Below are 27,507 nucleotides of genomic sequence, written 5' to 3'. Positions count from 1 at the left end.
AAATTGTTCCTGCAAATAAAATATTAAGACAATTAAACGACAGTAGTATAGTCAGTGCATACCAAGCCTTGGATGTGAACTGCAGTGTCCCTGCTGTGAACAAGGTCTGTGAAATCACTGCCAAAGAACAGGTCTTCTGGCACAGCTGGAATCTATACCAAAAACATTATCAAAGCGGAGATTATTTTTTTTTAATAATTTACAGTGGTACACAGTCATCTGATATGGATGTGCTTCACAAACTGTGCTGGTTTTAAAGCATTTTATATCCATCATGATTAAACTGAACAATGTGACTATTTTTTTCTTATTATTTTCCATATAACTTTTACAATTGCTCCAAATGTTCCAAAACAGCTGTAACAAATATAACACATAAATCAAACATCAATGAGGATTAAGAGGTAAAGTTATCTAGATGAAAGTGTAATTATATAGCCATACAATTAAAATGATTGTTCTCATCTATAAATTGCTTGACAAAACTATAAACTTACTATTAAATCTATAACCCCAATTGAATGCTATAGCTATGAAGGGCTGATTTTGACAAAGACAAAATGCAGAAATGGTCTTCTGGAGAGATCAGAGTGAAGATCCCAGGATTAAGGTACTGCTGTTAACTAGTAGCCAGGCAAGGTAGTTTTGGCATTTAATGGTGATGCCTATGGATTCTTTGCAAGGACCACTGTGAGAAGACTCACTTCAGGCTGGAGAGATTATACATCTCAGCAGGTCTTTGGAACACTTGGGGATTACCTAAATATAACCAAAGAATAGCCGTAGACTAAATCTGGAGATAGTAAAGCCTGGTCTGTCCTGTTTAGCCTTACCATCATGCTCCTTAAATAAAACAAGAAAAAATATAGGAGAAATGTACTGTTAAACAATTAAGTAAATTTTATATAGTGAATATTTCTGAGAAATATTTATACTTGAAAAACACAAGAGACCATTTTTCCACCATAAGTACAAGATATGTCTAAAATTAAAATGTAAATACTTTTTAAATTGAAATTGATATACATATTGCTAAATAACATTCAATAATACTTTGAAAAGTAAAGGCAAAACACACAAGAATGTGCATTTATGGTTTATAGCATCATGTTAAACTGACCACCATCTTATGATAGCTTATAGGTACAGAAATTAAACAAATGTTTACACACATTCTAATTAATTAATTGCCATAACAAAATTGCTATGCATGATCGATGTCCGGAGACTACCAAAGGTATCAAGGACACCACACAGCCTGTCTAATGAAGATTCCAAAAATGCATTATGTATCCTGCATGACTCTCCACAGTTAACATTCACTACGGGTGTCATTCATATCAATAAATGTGTACAATGAGAAACATAAATGGATACAATACAAAGATAATAAAATCATACAAACCTGAAAAAGCCATCCTAAAACAGCCACAAGTAGTAGTTTGTTCAAGAAACACGTTTCTCTGTCTCTTCCCAGTAAATTGCTCCTATTTAAAGTAAATATATGATATTAGTTATTTATTATGTACCAAAAAAATTCCAGCCCAACCTATGATGCCTTCCTTTTTTGAACTTGAACCTTAGTTAAGCTGTTGTTGCTGTGGTTTTTGTTTCTCCCGACTTTTGTTATGGGTATGTAAACCAATACAGTGGCATAAAAGCCAACCAATGTACTACAGTATATTTATTAAGTACTAGTCATTAAAACCCGTTACAATAACGGGCGCTAGAACAGTAGTGCATAAACATTAGTAGGAACAGTCTATATTAAATGGCAAGGGACTCTGACCTCATTCTTTTTGTTGGTCGTATTTTTCTTTGTCTTTCAGCCTTTCTTTTGTTGATGTTTACTTGCTGAGCTGACCGTTCTTTGTGAGCTGCCGCCGTGTATTGTGTCTTTAATTTTCTGTGACAGTAATACTGTCTTGTACGTCCGCTGGCTTGTACGTCCGTAATATACCTTTAATTTTCTCTGGCAGTAATACAGGCGTTCGTGTCGGTAATATGCCTTTAACTTTCTCTGACAGTAATATCGCGCATCGCACTGTGCCCTGCGCATGCGCACTTCACCAGAAGACACACACACACACGGACACCTGGACGCACACAAGGATTTTATTAAAGAGGATAGTAACTATACTAATATTTGAAGTCTCATAAGTTGAGATTTGTTTAAGTGATCAAACATTTTCTGGGATTTTCTACTACAAATTTATATAAATTCAGAGCTCTGTAGTAATTAAAATCCTGTAATACCAACATAATTTCCATTTCCGTTTAAAGACTTTTGCATAAACATAATTTTAAGTATGTTATAGCTATCATTAATAAAGGATATAAGACATAACCTTGTAAATAGCAAGTATAAGTGTGACTACAGTTGCAGACAGAGCAAAGAAAATGTAGTTTGAAACAGTCACATATTTCTTACAAAACAATAAATGTTGTGTGTACATGCTGGCGCCCTTTTGAATGCAAGGCATATACCACTGATTATGACACAGTATTTGCGGTGGTACACCTAACGTTTTTAAAGTAAAGTAAAACAATAGTTCAGAATATAATCAGAAAGTTGTCATCATCAATTCTGCTCTGTAAAAATTGTTACTCTTTTTAACAAATAGCACATTATGATGTTTTTCTACTAATACAGTATAGCAAATATTACAAAGCAGTGAAAACCAACTCCAAGTTCAACTTGAATTAAATGAAAATAAACAGGGAGAAACATAACCTGTAGATCTGCAGCAGTAGTTTGAATACTCTTCTATAATAAGAGAGAAATGGAGATATATAATCTATCATTGAAAGAAGCTCAACAATCCAAGGAACTGTCAACACTAGCCGCCTCCTCTTCACAGCATTCAGCAGAACCTCACAGATGTTGACCACTGGCAAAGTCTGTGGGCAGAATAAACAAACAGTCATATTTTTGAAGCAACCATATATGAAGTTAAGCATGCAAGCAAATATACTTTGATTCATGCTAGAATTCTGAAACTTGCCAACAACAATGTGATCATCAACTGAAACAAAATATGACAGACATCTAAAGTGCATACATTTAAAGGCAAGAAGACGGTGCATCTTAATTTGTGTTATTTTTACCAAAGGCTGCTGATTGGTTCAGACACTAGGCAGACACTAAATCATCCTGATTAAAAACATATAAACTTGAGGTTATTTGATCTCCTAATTTGGAAGCCCAGCTTGACTCTGTACGGATGTGTTAAAATAGTGCATTAAAAGAATAACAGAGTGCACTGGGACAGTCTTTATCATTATAGTGGAGTGGTGGCTCAGTGGCTAAGGATCTGGGCTGGTATCTGGAAGGCTGTTAGTTCAAATCCAGTTACTGCCAGAAGGGATCCTGTTCCATTGGGTCATTGAGCATGGCCCTTCACCTGAAAATAAGTGAAGGGATGCCATACAATGACTTATCCCTAAAGGTCACGTGAAAAGACAATTTCCCAGCTGCGATTAAAAAAAACAAATCAAAATCAGATATTCAATTAGGTGATTTCTCTTTGGGTATAGCACACTCTTACGTGTGCTAAAAGAAGTCTAAAAAACTTTGCAAATTAAATCCTGCATGGTCACTCTTCAGAAATTAATAAGAATCCATTGTACTTGGTTACAACTGAATTGAGTACACTAAATCAGCAGGATTCAAATCGATACTATTCTGTGTGAAAGAAGACTATGATACAGATTGCAGTAATTTACACTATAGTCATATCAGGATGAGATGCTACCTTTTTATATTGTAAATTCACCTAATCTTAAAGTACTTTTTGATTCTGCCAGCAGGAAAAAATGATAAACATTCAGATTCTTATAGTAGGTTGTCATGAACTCTTTATGGAGTGGCACAGTACTATTTTTATCTCTCTCTCTCTCGTTCAGTCACTCAGAAGCACAAGTCTATTCAAAATAGTTAGACACAATCTCAAAATATTGGCCAAAGCTATGTGTCTTTGTTACCTTGGCTGTGTGCAATTCTTCATTAGAAAATTTCTGAGTCCAAAGATTAAATGTGGTTAGTATAAATTCACCTTACGTGCAGTTCTTTGGCTACTTTTCAAATACACTATATAAGAATCTTACAAATATAACCCTCGTACAACAGTCTGCAAAAAGATTTTGTTTGCTTTTAAATCAGACAGCTCTTTACATTTAGCTAAGCCCAATTCCTATACTTGATTCTTTTGCTCTCCTTTGGCACTACTAAATTTTCTTTAAGTGCAGTTTACATAACTGACAGTGACTCCTGTTGGCTATATTCTACACTTGTAAGATTTCATAGAAAGCTTAACTTTTTCATCAAAAGAAGTGCCTAACTGCTTCTTGCCAGAGTATTTGCTTTATACAGTTCAAAAAAGATATAGTACCTGCCTTACACTAAGTAGACCACCCAGCTGGATATTACTAGTGAAATATTTGTCTAGACTTACAACTGTGACACAAACACCATAATGCATTACATAATATGTACTGGGGAATATGGTAGGTATCATGTCTTTTCAAATTCACAAGTTTTCAAAGAAGCATCTGCAGCTCATGTAGGTTTAGTGAGGGAGTAGTCATGTAGCAGAAGTTGGAATGGTTTAACAGCTTTCCCCACTACTTTCCTGCCTGACTGCATGAAATGCCAAAACAAATTGGCATTACACTAACCAGTTAAATGAGCCTTTTCAAGCATAAAATATATGTTTGTCCCATACACACACACACACACACACACACACACATCCTGTTCTCTAACAAAAAAGTGCCAGTAAACAATGCCCACATGTGAAATGTAATCAAAACAGCAATATAATACATTACAGTAGATAGACAGTCATACCTTGCTACGAACTAAAACAGCAGCTTCCTGAATGTCTTTAGCTGGCCGTTCCCCTGTTTGGTAGGGCAGAAAGGTAAGAAAACCTAAGAATTTTGCCAGGAGACGAACAGTCAGTAGCACTGAGGAAAACCGCTGCTTCTCTCCCTGCAATATGCGACAGTGACAAAGAATAACAAATGTATTACTCTGCTAAATATCAATTACAATGTAGTACAACACATATTATGCCAAAACATCTCATAATTAGATTAAAACATCAGTGTGACTTTTTTCAGTTGCTAGACATTCCTCAGAGTTATCTAGCTGTTTAGATGGCTGAATGTAGAACAGGGTGGCACGGTGGAGCAGTGGTAGCACTGCTGCCTCGCAGTAAGGACACCTGGATTCACTTCCTGGGTCCTCCCTGCGTGGAGTTTGCATGTTCTCCCTGTGTCTGCGTGGGTTTCCTCTTGGTGCTCCGGTTTCCTCCCACAGTCCAAAGACATGCAGGTTAGGTGGATTGGCGATTCTAAATTGGCCCTAGTGTGTGTGCTTGGTGTATGTGTCCTGTGGTGGGTTGGCACCCTGCCCGGAATTGGTTCCTGCCTTGCGCCCTGTGTTGGCTGGGATTGGCTCCAGCAGAGCCCCGTGAATTGGGTTGGAAAATGGATGGACTGATGGATGGATGGATGAATGTAGAACAATCCATATTTATGTACTGTATGTGACATTTCCTTAAGTTCTGATCTATTTAAAACATGCCTCTTCATTACTGTTATATTTATTGACTCATCAACAAATTTGATTTTTTGATTTTTAAATAATCTTGTCAAATAAATTTTGCTTATCACATTACCAGTTTTTTTTTTTATTAAAAGCAAAACTCCTCAGATTTTTTTTTCTAGTTTTTACATATGCTTTTGTTGCAGAGTGAATGGCTTTTCCGTTAAAAAAAAAATTTGGGGTTTATGAAGTTCATACTATTAATGCTGATGCTAAATATTAAGTATGTTATATGGTGATCTTCAATATAAAGAAATTACAGATTAAGCAGTTTCCTTGTTTAACAACAAAAAAAAAAAATACAAACTCCAACCTGTTGCTCTACATCACCCTCTCCTTCTTCTTTAGTGTTGTCTATCCCTATGATATCACTGGAGTCTAGCTGCAGGATCTGTTGGCATAAGTTGTCCATCAAGTGTTGGTTGAGCTGGAAACTGAAAATATTTGAAAGTATATGAAAAGATTTGAGTTAACAAAAAAACTCCTGATCATTACGAAATGTCTATTTGGTTCTGTTTCCTAGCAAATGGTTTCTTAAGCATTTTTTCCCTTAACACAATCTCTCTCTCTCTCACACACACACACGCATGCGCACACACGCACTGTATGCAGCAAACAATGGAAAATTAATACACAAACAAATTTGTCAGTACATTGTTTCTTCATTTTTCCTTTTTCAGAAAGCATTTCTTTTTAATGTCTATAACTTTGAATCATAGGATACTAGACAAAGCCCGTTTCGACAACATAAGATGAAACGGGCACGAGTTTGTGTCAGCAGTGTATGAAGAACAAATGATAAGTAACGAAGAAATTGTTTTGTAATGATTGTAGTCCGCTTTACTCATTACTGTACAGGCTTGTACTGTTAGTTGATGAATTTTCCAGGCCTATAGTATAATATTGAATGATGAATGTTCCAGTACAATATGGAATAGTAATAAGTATAAGCACCACAAACCTGATATAGGTGTATTGAATGAATGCGTAATTGAATCAGAATGCATAATTAGGCCTCAAGCTGTAGTCGAAATCGCCTTTCAGGCCTCTAGAGCTTTAATCGAAGTCGCCTTTCTCTTTGAATTTTTGCGGCCGTAAATCCACCGCCTGCCGCGATGTTGGGGTTGGATGTCGGTCTCTTAAGGTTTTTCGGGCAGCTGCGCAGAAGGCGACTGTGCATTCGGCTTTGGACGGACGTGAATGAGTGAGTGAGGAGGCAGGCAAATTATGTATTAAGATAAAGCAGGCGTGGCACATGAACATTTTCATTTAGAGGTAAAATAAGACCAAGGCATGGTTATTGTCTGATGAGAATTGATGTAATAGACCAGTTGGTGTATTACGATAAATATTAATGTTTACAAAGGGTCTTATGCTGGGAAATTGTCCCACAGCAACATCCCAAATATATGCAATCAACCTCTAATTTGTGTGTCAGTTTGTGTCATTGGCATTCATTTATTTTTTGTAAAATATGATTCTTGAATACACCATTATTGTAAACAGCATGAAGCTTATACATAATGTGTCGATTATAACTTAACTTTATATTTTTCCCAATTGAACGTTAACCTAAGCAATTTTGGGCAAATGTCTGAAAAACAACCATGGTTTAGTGTTCTACATACTTGACAGTCCTAGGTCACAGTCTGCACAAATGACCATTTGGAATACAATTATTGCACCCATATGTCCTCCTTAAAACTTTTACCACTGTCTTATATGCAATTACTTATTTAGGTAGAAATATTTAAGCGACCGTAATGTGAAATGTTATTTTTCTTTGCAACTAAAGTGCATTAAGAAATTCTACTGGGACTTTCCTACAACAACATACCTTTAAAATACTGCCCTGTGGCTGATTTCTTTTTATTAGTCAGGTCAGAAGTTTTCGTAATTTTTAATAATTCTTGTTTGTGTTTAAGTGGGATTGTTGATGTTGTTTGTTATAACACTTTTGTATTTCTTGAGCCTCAGTAAAAGTTAAACTAAAGGAATGCTCCTCTCAAAAATGATATATATTTTATTCATATGTTACATTCTCCATGTAGTTTGTAGTGATGATCGAGAATAAAAATTTTTAATCTCAAGCTTTCATGCGGGGCAGAGAAAAAATGTTTATGATATAATAGAAGCCAACAGTGATCAATAATGTACAATGGCCAACAATTTGAAAAACATCCATGATAAAAGAAACAAAAATCTTGCATTACTTGTCATATCAATTCCTATGCTCAAAAAGTGCAAAAAGCATGTATTTTTGCTAAAATATTGTTAAATTGTTACTTAAGGGAAAAAAAAAAATCAGAGCAGAATATAAATAGGAAATGCATTCCCATAATACTTTGCCTTTGAATTGAAGATCTGCTCTACTTTTCATTTACTGGTAAAGAGTCCCGTCTTCAATTTTCTTTTACCCATGGATGTTTTTCACATTTTTTGCCATCGTAGAGTTTCTCAACATTGGGTTCTATTATATCATAAACATTTTTCTCTTTGTTATGCAGGAAAACAAGATTAAAAAAAAATCTCAGCCATCACTGCAAACTACATGGCTTAAGTAACATACAAAATAAATATAATTTTTATGTGGAATCCCTTGGGACAAATAAAGTACTATCCATATATCATATTAAGAAAAGTAAATGTTAGATCAAAATCTTCTACATACACTGTTGAAATTAACACCATATTTATTCACACAAACCCCTGAGTAGTTTAGTTTATTTAGGTTTCAATCTAGACAGATAAAACTTCACTTGTCCCTAGGGAACTGGCTTTTTACAGAAGCTCTTTAAATACATAAATAAATACACACACACATTATGGTCTGAATATACACACCAGAATGACTAAAAAGCAAGAAAATTAAAAAAAAGAAATAAAACTGACTTGGCTGTCACAGTTCCAGTGAAGCAGGCCAAAATTCAGATGCAAAAATAAATCATGATTACAACCATGACATTACCTGCAACTTCACTTCAAAATCGTGCATAAAAACATACTCTCTGGAGTTTGTATTTTTACTACAAATTTACAAAAAAAAAAAATCATTTTTAACATGTAGTTGTTCCTACCCCAGATCACATGAAATCTTTATTTGCAAAAAAAAAAAAAAAAAAAAAAAAAACCCCCAAAACTCAAAATGGGATAAAGTGAATTAATAAATAGGTTATATTTGAACATGTAAACTATATTTTAGTACGTCATGTGAAAAATTTGCTTAGACAGCAGTTTGAGAAAGAAAAAGAAATCCCCAAGCACAGTACCACTTAAAAAGTATAATCATTTGTTACTATTAATTTAATTGAATCAGCATTTGTTATAACTGTAAAGTGCTGCAGCCAAGTACATTATGAGATATTATTCTTGTAACTATACCTGCCAGCAGACAGGAGAAAATCTCTGAAAAATTCTTGGTGCCCTTGGAAGGAAGGTGGCGGGCAAGGGCCAGTGATGCTCTGAGACTGTATGAATCGCTCCTGCAGTCTTTTCAGTCGACTCAAGTTATCTGTTCCCAGCATGCCTAACACATCAAGGTCAGAAGCATCTCCAGATCGTGAAGAGTGGGGACTCTTACACAACTTTATATTAAAAAAGAAAAAGAAAAATACAAGTTAAAATGGGTAAAAGCACAGGTAATATGATTATAAAGTAAAAAAATATATGTTAGATTTAATAAATGACAAACAGACCAAGAGTCCCACTGACTAAAGGTCTGTTAGTCACTAATATGTTTGTTTTAATTGTTAACTACTAGCAATTTCCAACATCAGTGTGAGCAATTTAGAAAGAAGTACAGGACCAAATAATCTCCTTCAATATTATGACTAACACCCACACTAAAAATTAGTCCACATGATTTTGCAACTACTTCTTTTACAACAAAAGCACTATCAGCACAGCTGTACCGATCTACTAAAAAATGAAAATATGAAACACAGTGGCTTAAATTGTGTTTATTTCTCGGAGAAGTCATGATGCAAGTATACAGTTTCAAATCATGTTTTGTCAGTTATAGATTTATGGAATCCCAGAGCATACCACAGGAGCATTTCACACCAACATGCTTTCTTGTATTGGAAGGCCTTTATTTACAATGCACTGAATTTATTGCAGGTCTTCAGAGATCAAATTTACAGTTTTTCCTATCGTTTTGTAGAATAAAAATAAACATAAGTATTTTGTTAAAACAAAAACCATCAGTGGCTCTTAATCTGTTAACATCCCAGAAAATGTATAAAATCATGACGTAAAATGTATGCTTACATATCCTATAGTGCAGGTGATGCTCCAATCGTTATGCTTTAAAATTTGAGCAAAACTTATGATACTTTCTTTTTACTACTTGCAGTATGATATACTGATATAAAATGCTCAATTACTGGGACTAGCCCTTTGTTTTATATGCTGCCATTTAGAAATTTCATTTGTAAAAAAAATACTATTCATTTTCATTCATATTCAAATTACGCTTAACTATAATAATTAATAATGCCAAATTAATATACTTCAGTTATTTTATCTCATTGATCGCCTTACTAAAGTAAAAATTACACATCCCTTAAATAAAAAATACCTTTCTTGAGTTGCAATTCCAAAAGCAGCAAAACAATACTGATAATGAAGCAGATTACTAACCTGTAGAAGCTGTTTTTGAAAAAGTCGAGCAAAGTGGCAGTGGTTACCAGCAGCATTAAGTTGGCTCACCATCACCCTGAACAAGAATGTTGGAGAGAAAAGTTACAAGGATATATCAAGTAGCTGCACTAGTAGTAAGCATACCAAGATGAATGGGGAAATGGAGGCTAAAAAAAATCTCACATAATAGTACATTAAAATGTTGAATTATTATTCTACAGTAGCTGTTAAGAAAATGCAAAAATGTAGCAATGATCTGTTACAAATAATGGAATTTTTCTATGATATTAAGGATAAAAAAGTCATTACCCTTAACAGACGGACAACATTCTCACTTCAGGAAACAATATATACAAATCGTTTTTTAAATAAGACAACACTCAGTGGTGAGGGATGGGATGTATGTTCCTAAGAAAAAGATGCAATGGGATATGTTTGCATGCTTGTAGATATAAACAAAAAGTATAACTAGTTTATGACAATGCACCTGGAACCAATAAATGTAATATTTTTGCATAGTATATGGTATGAAAAGCAAGTTATTTTCTTAAGCAAGTAAGTAACTCAAAACAGCAGTGGAATTTACACATACAACAATCTTCAACCTTTGTTTCTGTCTAACACATCTGCTAAATGCAATTAGCTATGAAAACGTATTAGATACTACTTACAATGTCAGTCCTAAAGCAAAAGCACAGCTTGGAGATGCATTTTAACATGAACAATTTAAATGTTTAAGCCAGTGTTCCTTAATCTTATACTTAACTTTTAAAAAATAAAAACAATGTTTTACAGTTACCTAAATAATGAAAACAAAAGGTAATTGAAAACATTGACTATTTTTTTTTTTTATTTGTTTTAAAATATTGGATGATTTACTATAGTTTGACATAGAGTATAAAAGGAAGAGGTCTGGTGCAAAGCATACCTGTGACAGATCTAAACATACAAGATACAAGAAACTGAAATTACATCCTTAGGAATGACATGTAAATCCACTGGCAGAAGATGAACTAAAGTTTGTACCCAAATTAATAAGAACCGATTAGACATAGTAAAAATCATGTCCAAGCACTATGAAATTTCAAAACAAGACACACCCGTTTTCAAAGATCAAGACCTAATTAAGACTATGCAGTTCAAATGGTTTGGCTTTTAGATGAACCGGAGTTCTTCTTCATTCTATGTTTGCTCAGCAAAGTGCACAGCAGTGAACGCCGAGGCAGACCCAGGGACAGGCTAAAAGGATTTCATCTCTGTTGGGCCTTGGAGCACCTGGTAATTCTCCTGAACAAATTGGAAACTTTTGATGAGGGTTACAGATGTGCTTCCACTGTGATCTCAAACAGAAAAAAACAATCTAGAAAATGATTAAACTATTAATAAAAACCATGTTTTTACTTCTTTATGAAACTGGTATTCTACATAGAGAATTTCTTTAAGAGAATTTAAGATTAAAAATGATATATAGTAAATGGTGATGGTTTTAGATTAAAATTAAGAATGAAAACCTAAAATTGCCCAGAGGTTTAAAAATGCCAATAGCCCAAAATATGATGACCAAAAAGATTCTTAAGACAATGCCATATTTACATAAGAATACAACAATCAGCCTCATTAGACTGATAATCTAAAAAAAATCTTAACTACCTACCTAATTCTGCTCCCAAGTGCACGGTCAAACTCCCAACCAGGTTCTTTGTGATAGTCTTCCCATTCTCTCAGAAGCTCATAGAAGATATCTCTAAAGCACATAAAACAGAAGAAATACATTTTATTATAACATCTTTGACAATAAATTAGTGTATTTTAAGTGTTTAAAATGGTTTAAATATTTTTATAAAACTGTAGTTTTAAACAGACGATATGCAAGATTATTCACCCATTTAAAAAAAAATAATCAAAAACTTAAAATCACTTAAAGGGGAATAGTCAAGGCAGCGGTTACAGGATGGGTTGGCCATGCACGGAATATCTCACACAGCCTTGTCCACTGTTGAGATGTTCGCTCAATACTAATCCAGTAACATTACTGGGGATGTCATGATACCATAACCTTTGTATTCAAAACCAATATCTGTGAAATTTCACAATACTTGATACCTATTCAAAGCCATGGCAAAAACAAAGTCACTTTCACTGGCTTTTTAATTAAGCATGGACAATATTGTGCCTTTTTCTGTAACAGAATGTAAAATATATAAATACTAATAGTAACAGCAAATTTAAAATACTGCCAAATCAATCAAGTAGTTGTCCAGCTATGATGTACATAAACTACTATTGGCATTCATAAATATCAAATTACAATGCAAGACTTAAGTTTAATTTACGATAGATATGGAGAGTCCTCAAACGTCACAGCAAAATTGAGAGGATGTCATGATAAAGCCAATAAAAAAATGGTTTCATTGTGGACTACCTTATTTATCTTTGTATGTGCATTTCTATTTATCCCCTGACATTTTCTGTCCTGTAACTGAATAACATTCCTTCAAATCAATACTAAAAATAAATAGTCAAATATTATTATATACATACTGATGAATTAGTGAAATAATTCATGACATTTTCATTTAAACAAACTCTACAAACCTGCTTTTTTAACAATATAATTTTAAAATCTGTTTTTTTCAGAGAATACCTCTAACTAGATTTGTAACATTTACTATTGCAAGTAAAAATCCAACAAATTCTGTCCTCTGCATCTTGTTCTGTTACACCCATCACCTGCATGTCCTCCCTCACCACATCCATAAACCTTCTCTTCCTCTTTTCCTCTTCCCTGGTAGCTCTATCTTTAACATCCTTCTCCCAATATATACTCAACATCTCTCCTCTGCACATGTCCAAACCAAGGTTATTATAGTTTTGCCTTTTTGTATTAGTTTTTATTTCTATATTTTTTCTGACCTTACTTGGAAATTCAGTTTAGTTTTCCTTCATCGTGTATTTTTAGTTTTAGTTTAGTTTTCATTTTACAAAGACTTTTCTATTTTATTTTTATATATATTAGTTTCAGTTTTAGTTATAGTAATTATAGTATGGTTAAAGAGCTACTATGGAGTTTAATTTTTGTGTCACAATAAGATAGAACTATACACTTAATGGGTTTGGATATAATATTTTATTTAATTTAGTGGAAGCTTACTACACAACACACTTTACTATTCGGTTTTGTTTTTGTCTGATAAAAACAAGTACAGTATAATCAAAACCAGGTACTGAATATGAACAATTTTACACAATTTTATAATTTTTAAAATATTTTCTATGTCATTTGTGCTGAACAAATCTGTGCTGACTGTTGGCACTTTTTTTCTTTCCTTTCAATGCCCAGAATGGGTCAATCTGTAACGAAAACTAGGTGAATTTTAAGGTTTTAGGGTTTTTTACTCTAAATGTCTACAGCACACAACATATCCTGCTCCAACGACAATGTGCTTATAATGAATGCCTTCAATATTGCATTCAAAAATCTCAAACACTGGGCTTTGTTATTTTCTACCATTCATATTGATCTCTGATTCCATCTCATGGAACAAACAATTTATAGACAGAATTTTGCACCTGCAGGCCTGAAAAGATATAAAAAAAATAAAAAGAGATTCTACTATGTTCTGATAGGTGTGACCATAAAAATCACGGGGGTTAAGGAAGAACAGGGGTCTTAGGCTTGAATGAGTGTGCAGACCCCACATAGCTGTATTGAGGGAAACAAAGAAAAACAAGCATGTAGTGTGAAGGTTAATAGCAGTGAGACTTGAATAACCCACCCATAAGAACAGTAAACCCATAATGAGCAGAGCAATAACAAGTAATAAGAGTATGGACAGGCACAAAATGGCAGAGACAGCATCTGAGACTAAAAACAATTTATACATTATCTAAACCTGTTTATCCAGAGCAGGATCACAGGAACCTGGAGCCTACCCCAGCAGGTTTGGATGTAAGGCAGGAAAAATCCCTGGTATGCAATATGTATGATATGGCTGATGTTAAGAACAAAAAGAATATGATGTTACAACTATCTGTTTTGAGAGACAGAAACATTGAAAAAATGGGGACAGATATTTTAAAGAATAATTCTGCTACTGGATTATTTTCACAATATCAGGTATTTTGAGCTGTGAATATGAACAAAAAAATAAAATTAATAAATTTAGAATAAATACAAAAACAAATTAATATGTTTAGCTTTTCACCACTTAGCAGACTCTCTTCCCCCACTTACCTGTAGTTCAAGAGAGATATTGCCAACTCAGGAATTTTACAAGGTTTGTATTGCTTCATTGTTAAACAACATTTTTAAAGCAAAAGTGGTTGGTCAGCAACAATATGCTGATCTTGTATGATGACCTTGTCAGTCTCTCGATCAGTTCCATTTTATTTTCAAAAATCGGGAGTGGTCTCCCCAGACTTTCTCGTGTACTCAGATATGGGGATGGATATTTGAGGAGTAAACCGGAAGACAAGGATTATATTATGTACATTAAAGAAACCATCAACAACAAATCAAATAAAATTAATAATATATTGAACAATTATTATAAAAGTAAAGTTGAATAAATCGAGAGAGTATGTGTTCAGGTAAAGTACAACTTCCGGGTGATGGATTTGGCCCAAAAGTTAATACACACCTACAATTCTGGTATAACAACCACATGCCAAATTTCATCCATCTATCTAGTTGCGTTTTTGCGATGTCGTGTTTATACACACACACACACACACACACACACAGACATAATTCCAAAAAACGTTATTTTTGGACTCTAACACGTCAAGATTTATCAAAATGTTGAGGTCGAATTTTTTTTCATGATTACTATACTTTCTCTATACTTTGTATATTTATGTGTGAAGTGGCAGGTGAATTACTGTCAACAAAAAGCAGGCACCTGAGAAATAAACTGAAACGTTACACACTCGTGATTTTTCTGTCCATACGGTAAAGTTTTTGTTAAGCAGCACCTTCCGATTTCAGGCGTTTTAATTACATCTTGATATACAACAAGTGCAAAGAAAGGCGACACGTAAATCGCTATGTTAACAGCCGTCACCAGCCACCGATCACTGGATGAATACGTGCGGGCGGCTTGTGGTGGATGGCTTTCAGTTTTAGAGTTAAATGTTATAAGAGTTAAAAACTAAAAGCAAGAAAATTAATTCAAAAGCAAAAACTTAAGTTATGTTTAGTAAATTATTATTTTATTTCAGTTAGTCTTTCCAGCTACTTTAATAGTTTCATTTAGTTTTAGTTTTTCATTTCAGTTTTGTTAATTATTTTATTTCAGTTTACGAAAATGTTTTTTTAATAATATTTTCAGTTTTGATTTTAGTTTTCGTTAACTATAATAACCTTGGTCCAAACCAACGCAATCTCGCCTCTCTGACTTTGTCTCCAAACCGTCCAACTTGAGCTGACCTTCTAATGTACTCATTTCTAATCCTATCCATCCTCGTCACACCCAGTGCAAATCTTAGCATCTTTAACTCTGCCACCTCCAGCTCTGTCTCCTGATTTCTGGTCAGTGCCACCGTAAGTAAGCTGTTTTGTCTGTACTGAAATAACTACGTGTCTCTGCAATGCGCTTCTGTTAATGAATCATATATTGTATTACTAGAGAGATGTGCTTCAAAGCATTGTAACACTAAATAAATTGTAGCTCATTTATCGGCCGTGAACACAAGTCAAATTTCCTCCGATATCCCACAGTCCTATAAGCATTATTAAGGATGCATGTGAGGTTTTCTTCTGAGATCATAAACCGTTTATTGCAATTAGAAACTGGAAGGATGCTTGCATGGACATTATCATGACTGTATAGGTTACAGTAATTAAACACAATTAATCTTGCCATCAGCTAGTTAATTACAACTCACAACTAACTGATCATGTCATGCACTCACAAAGCACGTACAAAAAGCCTAGGTGTCTGATTTTTTTTCCTCAAATGCAAAGCATTTCCAGACATGACTTCTGGTGTTTTTCTTTTTGATATGTGTTAAAGCAGTGCTATAGTAATGTCAGTCATTTTAATGAGTAGTTTTTACTTACACCTTTATTACATAATATTGTGCCTGCAGATGTAATTTGTTTACTTGTAGACACTCATCTTTGCAATACTTACTTTCACTCAGTACTACCAATTCTGTTAAAAAAAATTTGTTCTGTTACATTTTCAGCATTTTGGTATTGATTTGGTAATGGAGTATCTGTTCTGGTGACATGCCTATACAGTACATCACCAGTCTGCTCCTCTCTGGCAATTAATATAAAAATGGCTACTTTTTCATGCTGTAATTTTTAAAAATTATCCCACATGAAACAGCACTTTCACTATAAGAAACAGAAAAATGTGACTGTTACCCATTTAAGTGGATTATTACTAGAATTTTTACAAAATTAGTGCGTCTCCTCTTTTGAGGCACTCAAGCCTGTCATTAAATGATAATAATAAAAACAAAGATGCCATACTGTACATGGGCCTTTCTTAATAGAGTCTTGGTCCCTCCCTGCTAATGAGGATTATGAACTTACTCATTCCTTATATCATACTAGTGTAATCATGAATGGCCACTCATTCCTAACTTTAAACTTTCTCTGTTACAAAAAAGGAGAAAATATTTATAAATTTTATCAATACGATTTTCAGATCCAAAAGTCACACACCAAAAAGGTAGACATTTGAAAGTGGTTTCACATTATGGCTCCTTATACAGCTTCTAAATGCCCAGCAGCTAGAAACTGCCTTATTATTAATTTTTGTGTAAATTGTGTTAATACATAATCTCTTGAAATCCACACAGCAAAAGAAAGGTTCAGCTATTCGTCTAATAGACAATTATAAATACAATTCAGAGCTTCAGACTTGAACAGCTCAACAACCACATTTCTCTAACTCCACATGAATTCTTTTATTAATATACGAAATGCCCAACACAGAGCTAAACCATCTATCAGTATAACATTCCTCTGCTCCGACACACAGAACCCTTACTGAATGGAAAGGCAACTTTGGGCTAAACTTTGTATTCTAACTGCTATAAGCATTCATCACTCAATTGACTGAACCGGTTTCTTATGGAGATATTTTTCCCTTTTTTTTTTCAAAATTCTTGTGTGTGGTTGAGTAGGATAATTATTGTTTGTTATAATATTACTATATTTCTCTCGCTTCTGTAAAAGCTAAATGTTCCCTGAGAACATCTCTTTCTAAGTACCTTTGCTTCTTGAAGGTATGAAATGCCTTATCACTGGAAAAATTGGAGCGGTTGTCAGTTGCTGGTTGGAAAGAAACAGACTGTATCGTTGATGGCACCAAGAGTGACACCTGGAACAGAAAAAAAAAAAATGTTGCTGACTTCAACAGTTATTATCCACCATTATACGTATGTGTTAACTGTTATATATACTGGAAAAACCACCTTAAGCACTCAATTTTTTTATTATATTGCTGTTTTATATTGCTGTTAATTGAGGCTCTGGATATTTAATGATACTTTTCACTTGCCTTACCCTTTAACAGACTACATAAATACCAGCTTACTAAACAGGTTGAAACTACCCAAAAACACTTTTATATGAAGGTTTTCAATAAGGATTTGAATCATATACAATACAAACATTTTTAAATTGTACATCAGTGGTACAATCCCAATTCCTAAAAGAATGCAATGATTTGAAAATCTCATAAATCCATATTTTATTTACAATAGAACACAGAAAACATATCAAATGTTGAAAGCGAGACATTTTACTATTTCACGAAAAATATTAGCTCATTTTGAATTTGATGGCAGCAACATGTCAAAAAAAAAGTAGGAATGGGACAACAAAAAGCTGGAAAAGTGAGTGGTACTAAAATAAAACACCTGGAGTATCATTTTGCAACTAATTAGGTTAATTGGTAACAGGTCAGGAACATGACTGGGTATTAAAAAGAGCATAGTAGAGAGGCAGAGTCTCTCAGAAGTAAAGATGGGCAGAGGTTCACCAGTCTGCAAAAAACAGTGTCCACAAATTATGGAACAATTTCAGAAGAATGTTCCTTAATGTAAAATTGTGAAGACTTTGAATATCTCATTATCTACAGTACAAAACATCATCAAAAAATTCAGAGAATCTGGAGAAATCTCTGTGCGCATAGGACAAGGCTGAAAATCAACAATGAATGCTGGTTATTTTCAGGTCCTCAGGTGGCAAAGCATTAAAAACAGCCCTGATTCTCACATGGAAATCACTGCATGGGCTCAGGAACACTTCCAGAAATCAGTGTGTGAAAACAGTTCACCATGCCATCCACAAATGCAGGTTAAACCTCTGTCATGCAAAGAAAAAGCCATATGTGAACATGATCTAGAAACGCAGCCGTCTTCTCTGGGCCAAAGCTCATTTAAAATTGACTGCGGTAAAGTGGAAAACTGTTCTGTTGTCAGACAAATCAAAATTTGTAAAACATGGACGCCGTGGCCTCTGGAATAAAGATGAGAGGGACCATCCAGCTTGTTATCAGTACTCAGTTCAAAAGCCTGCCATCTCCGATGATATGGGAGTGCATTAGTGCCTATGGAATGGGCAGCTTGCATATCTGGAAAGGCACCATCAATGCTGAAAAGTATATGCAGGTTTTAGAACAACTTATTTTCCCATCCAGATGACTTCTTTTTCAGGGAAGGCCTTGCATATTTCAACAAGACAATGTTAAACTGAATAATGCATCTATTGCACAACAGCATAGCTTAGTAGTAAAAGTCTGGGTGCTGAACTAGCCCGCCTGCAGTCCACACCTTTCACCATTTGAAAACATTTGGTGCATAATGAAATGAAAAATACGACAAAGACGACACAGGACTGTTGAAAAGCTAGAACGCTATATCAGACAAGAATGTGACAACTCTCTGCTCCCAAATTTCCAGCAACTGGTCTCTTCAGTTCCCAGATGTTTTACGGACTGTTATTATATTGTTGCCATCAAATTCAAAATGAGCTAATATTTTTCATGAAATAGTAAAATGGCTCACTTTCAACATTTGATATGTTTTCTGTGTGCTATTGTGCATAAAATATAGATGTATAAGATTTGCAAATCATTGCATTCTATTTTTATTTACATTTTACACAGTGTCCCAACTTTTTTGGAATTGGGGTTGTAGGTTTTTAAATTAAATACAATACAAAATAGAAAAAAGTAATGAAAGCAAAGGGGTGCACCTCATAACTACTTTCCATTAAATACAGTAAAAAACTAAAATTATATTAGTTGGTGTGAAAGAATAATTTTACAGCAACATAGCATTCATCTTTAAGAATTAGCATAAAGGGTTAATAAATGTCAGAAATGAGATAAAGATCAAGTGAACAACAAAATGTACACTGAAATATAAGAATTGACTTAGGAAAAATACTGAGATGGTCAAGTAAATAAAGAATGTACCAGAAGAAAGGTTGAGGTAATATACAAAATGTACTGAAGGAGGACTAAGAAAGCAGCTGATGTCCTATACACTAGAATGGACAGTTGTCATATGCACAGAAATTTTAAGGGTGGTGGCTCATCTCAAAAGGTATAAGAAGAACCAAAATATAATATAATAGACTTTTATTTTATATAAATCAATAGGGTGTAAACCAATGAACCAACCAGAGTAAAATGTATGCATTGATTGACACTGTGTGTAAATTCAACAGTTTATAAAATGAACCTCTTATTCTTTATTTCTCTGACCATTATGTAACAGAACGGATTTTGAAGAATGCTCCCTCCAAGGCATTTTGCTAAGGAGTAAGTAAAAGATACAATTAACAGCTTTTCTTCTGCCTAAATTTCGACCACATTGGTGGGAATGCTGCAAATGGTAATGATACTGTCTGAAATGTCCCGAGCAAGTGACAGTACTACAGAATCATCACATAACTCAAGTTTCAAAGACAGCAACTTAGCATTCCTATTACTAAATGACCCAATACGTGTTTCCTTGACCTAAGAAAGATATGAAATTCAAGTTATTTTCTAATTCATCAAATACAGAAAAGATCATTTGTGTTTTATTTAGAAGCTATTTCAGTCATGATTCAGTATTTCTAGTGTGCTGATAATTTAAAATGCTGACCCTAAATTCATTACTAGAAATAACCTTAGAACTTCTCATCTTAAGTCTTTACACTAACCTCCAGTAAAATTTTAGATCAAAAATCCAATCCTTAAAAGTGATTCAGAACCTTGGAAAGCAACAGTTACTAATGCAACACATAAGTAACATATTATAATGTTATTAGACTTTGAATTCATTTGTGGGACTTAAAGGATAGGTTCTGTATTTTTCAAGTCCAAGTTATTTCATTACAAACATGGTATAAATACATTTTCCACACAAAATGATGTTCTGAAGTTAAGCACTTTGTATAAATAAAAAAACATCTCGCTAGCACTGGTGCTTTACAATAGACTATGGAACACGGAGTATAAGCTTAAACTTAGCAAATACATCCATTTTTCAAGTCAAGGCATTTGTAGAGTAATGACACGAGCCTTTCATGTTTCCAACGCATGTTTGTGACAACAAAAGGGATCTGGAAACAATCATTATCTCATATTCCTGGTACTAGATTTGTACTCGCTTGTGCAAATTCTCACATAAATATGAAGTAAACCAAAAGAAAACCAATCACACGGCATGAAATGTTGGCAGTGATTTGGTCTATTAACAACAGCAACAACATTTATTTATATAGCACGTTTTCATACAAATGATGTAGCTCAAAGTGCTTCTTTACAAGACGAAGAAAGGGAAAAAAGACAAAATAAATAAGAAAATAGAATTAGGGAACACTAATTAACATAGAATAAAAGTAAGGTCCGATGGCCAGGGAGGTCAGAAAAGAAAAAAAAAAACTCCAGACGGCTGGAGAAAAAAAAAATCTGCAGGGATTCCTAGGCCACGAGACCACCCAGCCCCCTCTAGGCATTCTACCTAATGTAAATGACCTCACAATCAGTCCTCATTGTATTCAGGGTTCACATGGAAAAACCTGATGATGATGACCTTCAGGGTGGGTGAAAAACTGTTGTGCAGAAGGACTAAGCGCTGAGCAAACAGGCACAGTTGTTCTTCTTTTAAAATGGTGGAATGTCACAATATTGGTGTCTTTTGTTCAAACAGCTGTCTTGGCTTAAAAAATGTACACATTTGGTAAGTTTTTAAGCTTTTCCTCCATGCCCCACAGCTTACAATGTAAAACGCCAGTGTGGGCAACATATATTTTTTTTAAATTTATGGAAAGCGGTTAACTTTAGAACACAATTTCTCATGGCAAATGCATATATAGTATGTTTGTGAAGAAGTAAGTTTGACGTGAAAATACCAAGCTTATGCTTTAAATATGTCACGTAACAAACTGTAAAATATCTGAACAGAAGGAGAGTGGGCCGTTGGCTTAAGTCAACATATCAGTCTATGTCTTTACTTAATACAACCATGGACCCCAGGAAATTTATTATCTTCAGGAATGCTGTTGACTGAAGTTTCTCTTTCTATCTTGTTTCTGTCTACTAACCCCACCTCACCCAATAAAATACTACAAACTAAAATTTTTTTTATCTGATGCACATTCAAAATATCTCAAAATCAAAGATCACAGACAAAATAAATTAATATCAGAGTGGTCAGTAAATTCTAAATTAACATGTACACCACGTTTTGACTGATCTTTTTTATTTCATGGTTACATTTTGAATTTATATATACATTTACATAAACCAATTCGATAAGGGTCTTCCCAAATCCCTAAACTAGATTAACTGAATTTGAAAAAGTTATTTCACTGTGGCTATCATACTTATACAGCACATTTACAGTGTACTTTTAAAAAAGCATAGTTATTTTTTGAAGATTTGGTTTTTTACTTTATATCAGAATTAATTCATTAACCTGATTAATTAGGTTAATGGGGCATTTATTTTATGTTTGACACACCTAAAATAAAAGACACATAAGCAAAATAGTATTTGAATAATTTTTTTTGTGACAAATAGGAAACAATAATTCATGCAGTACTGTTCAATTTAAAAAGTCTTTTCAAATGAAATAACAGGAAAGTTAAAAGAAATAATATTGACAGCTCCTGCTTTACTCTTTCATTGTGAAGTGCTAGTAAAAGCATTTAAAAATGTAAAGACAATAGAACAATACACAATTATTAGTCTTTGAGAAAAGTTATAAAAGAGATGCACAAAGCGAATAAAGCTTGCTACCTTAGCAATACTTTTCTCATGTGCAGCAAGCAGCTGGTCCCGCAGGCTGGGAGCAAAACAGCCAATCCTCTCATTATCTGCAAGCAGGCGTAGCGTACACTTGTCAAGGTAAGCAAGTACCCTAAAGGAAAAAAAAAGAAAGGTAAATTTAGCATGGGCATTGGAAAATGTGAAATTATTTTAAAAACTAAAAGCTACAGTATGTACAGAAGAGTGGCAGTTTTAGAACACAAAAATACACCTTTACAAAACACTGTATTTTAGTTTAGGTAGAACACTTAAAACTAACTGAAATGTTTTACACAACTTTTGCACACTATCTTGCTTGCACTTTTCCATCTTTTTGGAGAACAGTCTGTACAAAATTTATATCTGTTTTTATTAATCTGTTTTAGCTTATGGTTTTACAATAATCATTGTATGTATATACATGTAATCAAAAATATAAAACATGGGAACATTTACAGCTGTACACTTTGAAATCTGCAAAAAGAGTAGGGATATATAATTATAAATTGAATACATCTGATTAGTGCTACTCCATACTTAAGAGGTTAACTGCACTTGGGGAAACAATAGAATATGCACTACCGGCTACCCTAGTTATCTCTTTCATAAAGAAATGTGAACAGAAACACATACAAAAATGTGACTTCTGTTGTTTACGCCATGTGCTCAGTTCTGTTCCAAAGTAGTAAGTGAGTGTAGAATTTAAACAAGAACAACATTCTCAAATCGAATAAAGTAATCATTTATCAAAAGGAATGATTAACCATACCAGTAATGACTTTTAATTGGTGCTAACTTTTTGACTTATGCATTTTTCAAAAAATCTTTCCATATTAATTATTTTTGCTCATAATAAAGAAACTACCGGTACATATTTACTACTAATGATACATATTGATTCTCCAACTAGATATATCCATCCATCTATTTTCCAACCCGCTGAATCCGAACACAGGGTCACGGGGTCTGCTGGAGCCAATCCCAGCCAACACAGGGCACAAGGCAGGAAACAATCCTGGGCAGGGTGCCAACCCACCACAGGACACACACAAACACACCCACACACCAAGCACACACTAGGGCCAATTTAGAATCACCAATCCACCTAACCTGCATGTCTTTGGACTGTGGGAGGAAACCGGAGCGCCCGGAGGAAACCCACGCAGACACGGGGAGAACATGCAAACTCCACACAGGGAGGACCCGGGTTCGCTTCCCGGGTCCCCAGGTCTCCCAACTGCGAGGCAGCAGCGCTACCCACTGCGCCACCGTGCCGCCCACACTAGATATATTGTTTACATCAAAGTCACTATTAAGCCTTATGGCAGAAGTTGCTTGCACAGCTCTCAATATTTCTTAATAAGAAGATATTGAATGATTTACAAATACCAGTTAATCAGAGATATCTCCCAATTATGGCAGTTAGCTGTGAGTAAAATTAAAAGATAGACAGATCGACAGCATGGAACTATCACTTGTCTGCTCATGTTGTGCACATGGGTGATGTTTTCTTAATGTCTTACTGTAAAAAAGTTTCTCAGAGACTCATTTTTAGTTTTTGAGATTCTTTGTAATTAATACTGAGAAAATATTTTATTTACCCAAACATTTAACAGTTTTATTAACCAGGGACAATAAACTATATTTAAACTAAGAAAATATATGTTTTTTTGTTGGATTTCTGCAAAATTTATGTTTATCCACTTTCTATATTTCCTTAGCATAAAGCATACTCTAGAAATACATAATGATGGTAAAAATGTGTCAAAATATGTGCTGTGGGGGAAAATGTATTTCTGCTCAGTGTATTTGCATTTAAAATATGAATCAATTTACTACTATAAAAAAGGCATAATATTTATACTTACTCAAAATTGGTTTGCAGGACCTTTACAGCAAAATATACACAGTTGTGCACACTCCTAAAAAATGGTGTTTCAAGGACATCTAAATATAAAGCAAAAGTTCAAATATGACTTATCATGCTGAATTTCTAAATTATAACAGGGATAATCTCTTACGTTTATTATAAAGGCAGCATCTATTCTATGTGGGTATTTTAATTTAACAAAGACTTAAACTTAGGCAATAGTAGGTTATTTGCAGCAGTAAAATGTAACTTATTAGAAGTTTTAAAATTAGTATTACCATTACAGTAAAAATTTTAAAAGCCACAAAAAAAAAATTATGAACCTAGTCATCATAATATTGTTACCTCTGAGAGTTAAGAATTAAAATTTCCTCAGCATTGTTTTTAACTTTTAGTTTAAAATATCAACCATGTCTAATAATGACTGTGAGAACAAAAAGTTGTTATAAAAGCTTGCATTAAAAATGGAAGTGAGTGTGATTTAAACATTTGCTCTACCAGTAAAAACAACATGTTTTGAAATTTAATATTCCAGAAGAATTTAAGTGTAAATTCTGAATACAAATTTGTTTACCTTCATTTTTTTCATATTTTACACTGTAAAATTAAACAACCACACAAAATTCATGGCTTTTTTTTAATTTACTGCATTTCTAATATTCTCTAAAGAAAAAAGAATATGTTGTCTTTGCCTATGGTAGTAAGACTAGCTATGTTATATGGGTTGGAGATGGTGGTACTGAATAGAAAGCAGAAAACAGAGCTGGAGGTAGCAGAGTTAAAGATGCTAAGATTTGCACTGGGTATGACGAAGACAGATAGGATTAGAAATGAGTACATTAGAGGGTCAGCTCAAGTTGGACGGTTGGGAGACAAAGTCAGAGAGGCGAGATTGCGTTGGTTTGGACATGTGCAGAGGAGAGATGCTGATGCTGAGAAGGATGCTAAGGATAGAGCTGCCAGGCAAAAAGGAAAAGAGGTAGGCCTAAGAGTAGGTTTATGGATGTGTTGAGAGAGGACATGCAGGTGAAGGGTGTAACAGAACAAGATGCAGAGGACAGAAAGATATGGAAGAACATGATCCGTTGTGGCAACCCATAATGGGAGCAGCCAAAAGAAGAAGACCCTGTCTAGGGCTACATCTGGTCTTGCTAATGCAGGTAGGCATTGGCCCTGGACCAACAATTAAATTGACTGGGCTTTAGAGTGTAATTCTTTTCAATATGAACTCCTCACTGAGTATCTGCCACAATATAAAACTAAATACATGTTAATATAAAATAAGATTTTTTTCTCCCCTATTAAATTATTATGATTTATGAACTACTGTATAACGAACCATGATTTTTTATTTAACAAGGACTGGAGTGAGACAGGGAGGGGACCTATTTAACTGATGGCGTAACTTCCATAAACCAGTTAGTTTATGAACTATGTTCTTTTCATTTGTTGGACTGTTGCCTTTAGGATGTGATATACTTTAAAATGTCAAAAAAGAACCACAGTACAACCACAGTAGCCATTCTATATGATTTAAGGATAGTTTCAAACATTGAAGAATATGTAACAGTACTTTTAATGTGTTGTCCCTCACAACAGACTCTTCATCAAATACTCAACTATTTGCTTCATATATAACTGAGCTTAGATATAGGACATAGGACTGTATGTATTGTTGAGTACGTTTCTGAACAAAAACAATGAATGGGATATTGATGTTCGTTGGGAGAAACAACAAGAAACTAACTGGTAGCTTCATAAGAGGCAGTTTCAAAAGTGTTAAAAAAGCTAAAGATAGGTAAAGCAATAGGCACAAAAACAATACAGTGTACTCTGAAATGTTGAAGGCAGCTGGAGGTTCAGATGTAGAAGAGGTGACAAACCCCTGTGTATGGAACTAGGATTCCTGCAGAATGGAAAAAGTGGGCTCATTCTAGTATATTAAGGAAATGGTGATTCATCAGAGTGTAGGTTATATCGAGTGATCAAGTTTTTGGAGGTGGTAATAAAGAGAGTGCTTGAGAAAATAATTAGGATTCAGGTGCCTCTTTATGAAGTAAAGTTTGATTTCATGTTAGGCAAATTCAGGAAAAGCATCAGGTGAGAGGAATAAAGTTACATTATGCATGTATGCAGACCTGGACAGTATTTGACAGAGCATGATGACTGGGGCAGCTGGCATAGGTATGCCTGGTGCATTGTGGGACGAGCACATATTTTAAAAGCTTGTCTTAGTGGCATGCACATCAAAGCAGTAATTATTGTGACCAGATTTCTTTTCAATAAATAAGCCCATCCTGACAAATGCTTTCATGTAAAACAAATCTTTATTAATTTTTCTAATTAAAAAATTCAATCAATTAAAACTACTAATAGTTTGAATTCAACTACTAGGTGAACTAATTTTAAGGTATTTCAGGGCTGTTATTTCTCTACCATAATAGCAAAAAAAAAAAAATACAAAAGCATACTATTTCAATAAATAAATCTGTCACTTCAGTTGATGAGCCTTTTTTCATAAAATTTGAAAATTTTATGGATTAGATTAATACCAGCTAGACCACTATTTTAGGTCTCTTTAGGGCATTCCCAGGAAAAAGGGGATTCCTGGTCACTCTATCTATTCATCTATTAATCTTTAACTTTTTTTAAACCATATGAAGATATCAGCTTGATCAAACAAGACAGAATTCTGTCAAGAGCACCCAGAAGTTCAACTACACTCTGTTGAAGGTATGGATTGTCATAAGTGCAGGCACAAAAGGTTTATTGGAGTGAAGTGTATTCAGCAAGTGGCGAGTACACCAGTTACTGGTAGAAAGTGGGACAGAGGGGTGCAGAATGCAGATATAATATGCGAAAACCAATATATTAATAGTTTAGCTGTTTTTGATAAAGTATAGAAAATTCTGCTACCTAGATGAGATTTTGAGCACATGTGGTTTTACTGGGCAGTGTGGCAATAACAGAAAGGAAGAAATTCCAGAAGCCATTCCTAGTTTGGTTTTGAAACATGCCTCATTCTCATGTATAAAAATTGTATGTATAGTAATATGCGTCATGAGATTAAGATATCTATGAAGGCAGAAACACAGCTGGAAAGAAAAGACAAAAACAAA

General features: G+C 34.2%; 1 protein-coding gene across 1 annotated transcript in view; it reads right to left on the bottom strand.

The window, feature by feature from the left end:
* The window catches only part of cdan1 (codanin 1), a 74,710-nt gene that overhangs the window by 28,683 nt on the left and 18,520 nt on the right, over nt 1–27,507 (bottom strand). The window contains exons 6-16 of the mRNA XM_028821585.2: nt 24,387–24,465; nt 22,510–22,630; nt 17,480–17,589; nt 11,907–11,996; nt 10,253–10,328; nt 8,993–9,195; nt 5,925–6,045; nt 4,850–4,993; nt 2,735–2,901; nt 1,406–1,487; nt 63–152 (exon numbers count right to left, since the gene is read on the bottom strand). Of these exons, the coding sequence (XP_028677418.1) occupies nt 63–152; nt 1,406–1,487; nt 2,735–2,901; nt 4,850–4,993; nt 5,925–6,045; nt 8,993–9,195; nt 10,253–10,328; nt 11,907–11,996; nt 17,480–17,589; nt 22,510–22,630; nt 24,387–24,465 (1,283 nt within the window). The remainder of the gene's footprint in view (nt 1–62; nt 153–1,405; nt 1,488–2,734; nt 2,902–4,849; nt 4,994–5,924; nt 6,046–8,992; nt 9,196–10,252; nt 10,329–11,906; nt 11,997–17,479; nt 17,590–22,509; nt 22,631–24,386; nt 24,466–27,507) is intronic.

Source organism: Erpetoichthys calabaricus, chromosome 16 (assembly GCF_900747795.2).
Source record: "Erpetoichthys calabaricus chromosome 16, fErpCal1.3, whole genome shotgun sequence".
Lineage (NCBI taxonomy): Eukaryota > Metazoa > Chordata > Cladistia > Polypteriformes > Polypteridae > Erpetoichthys > Erpetoichthys calabaricus.
This window is presented reverse-complemented; position numbering and strand designations above follow the sequence as displayed.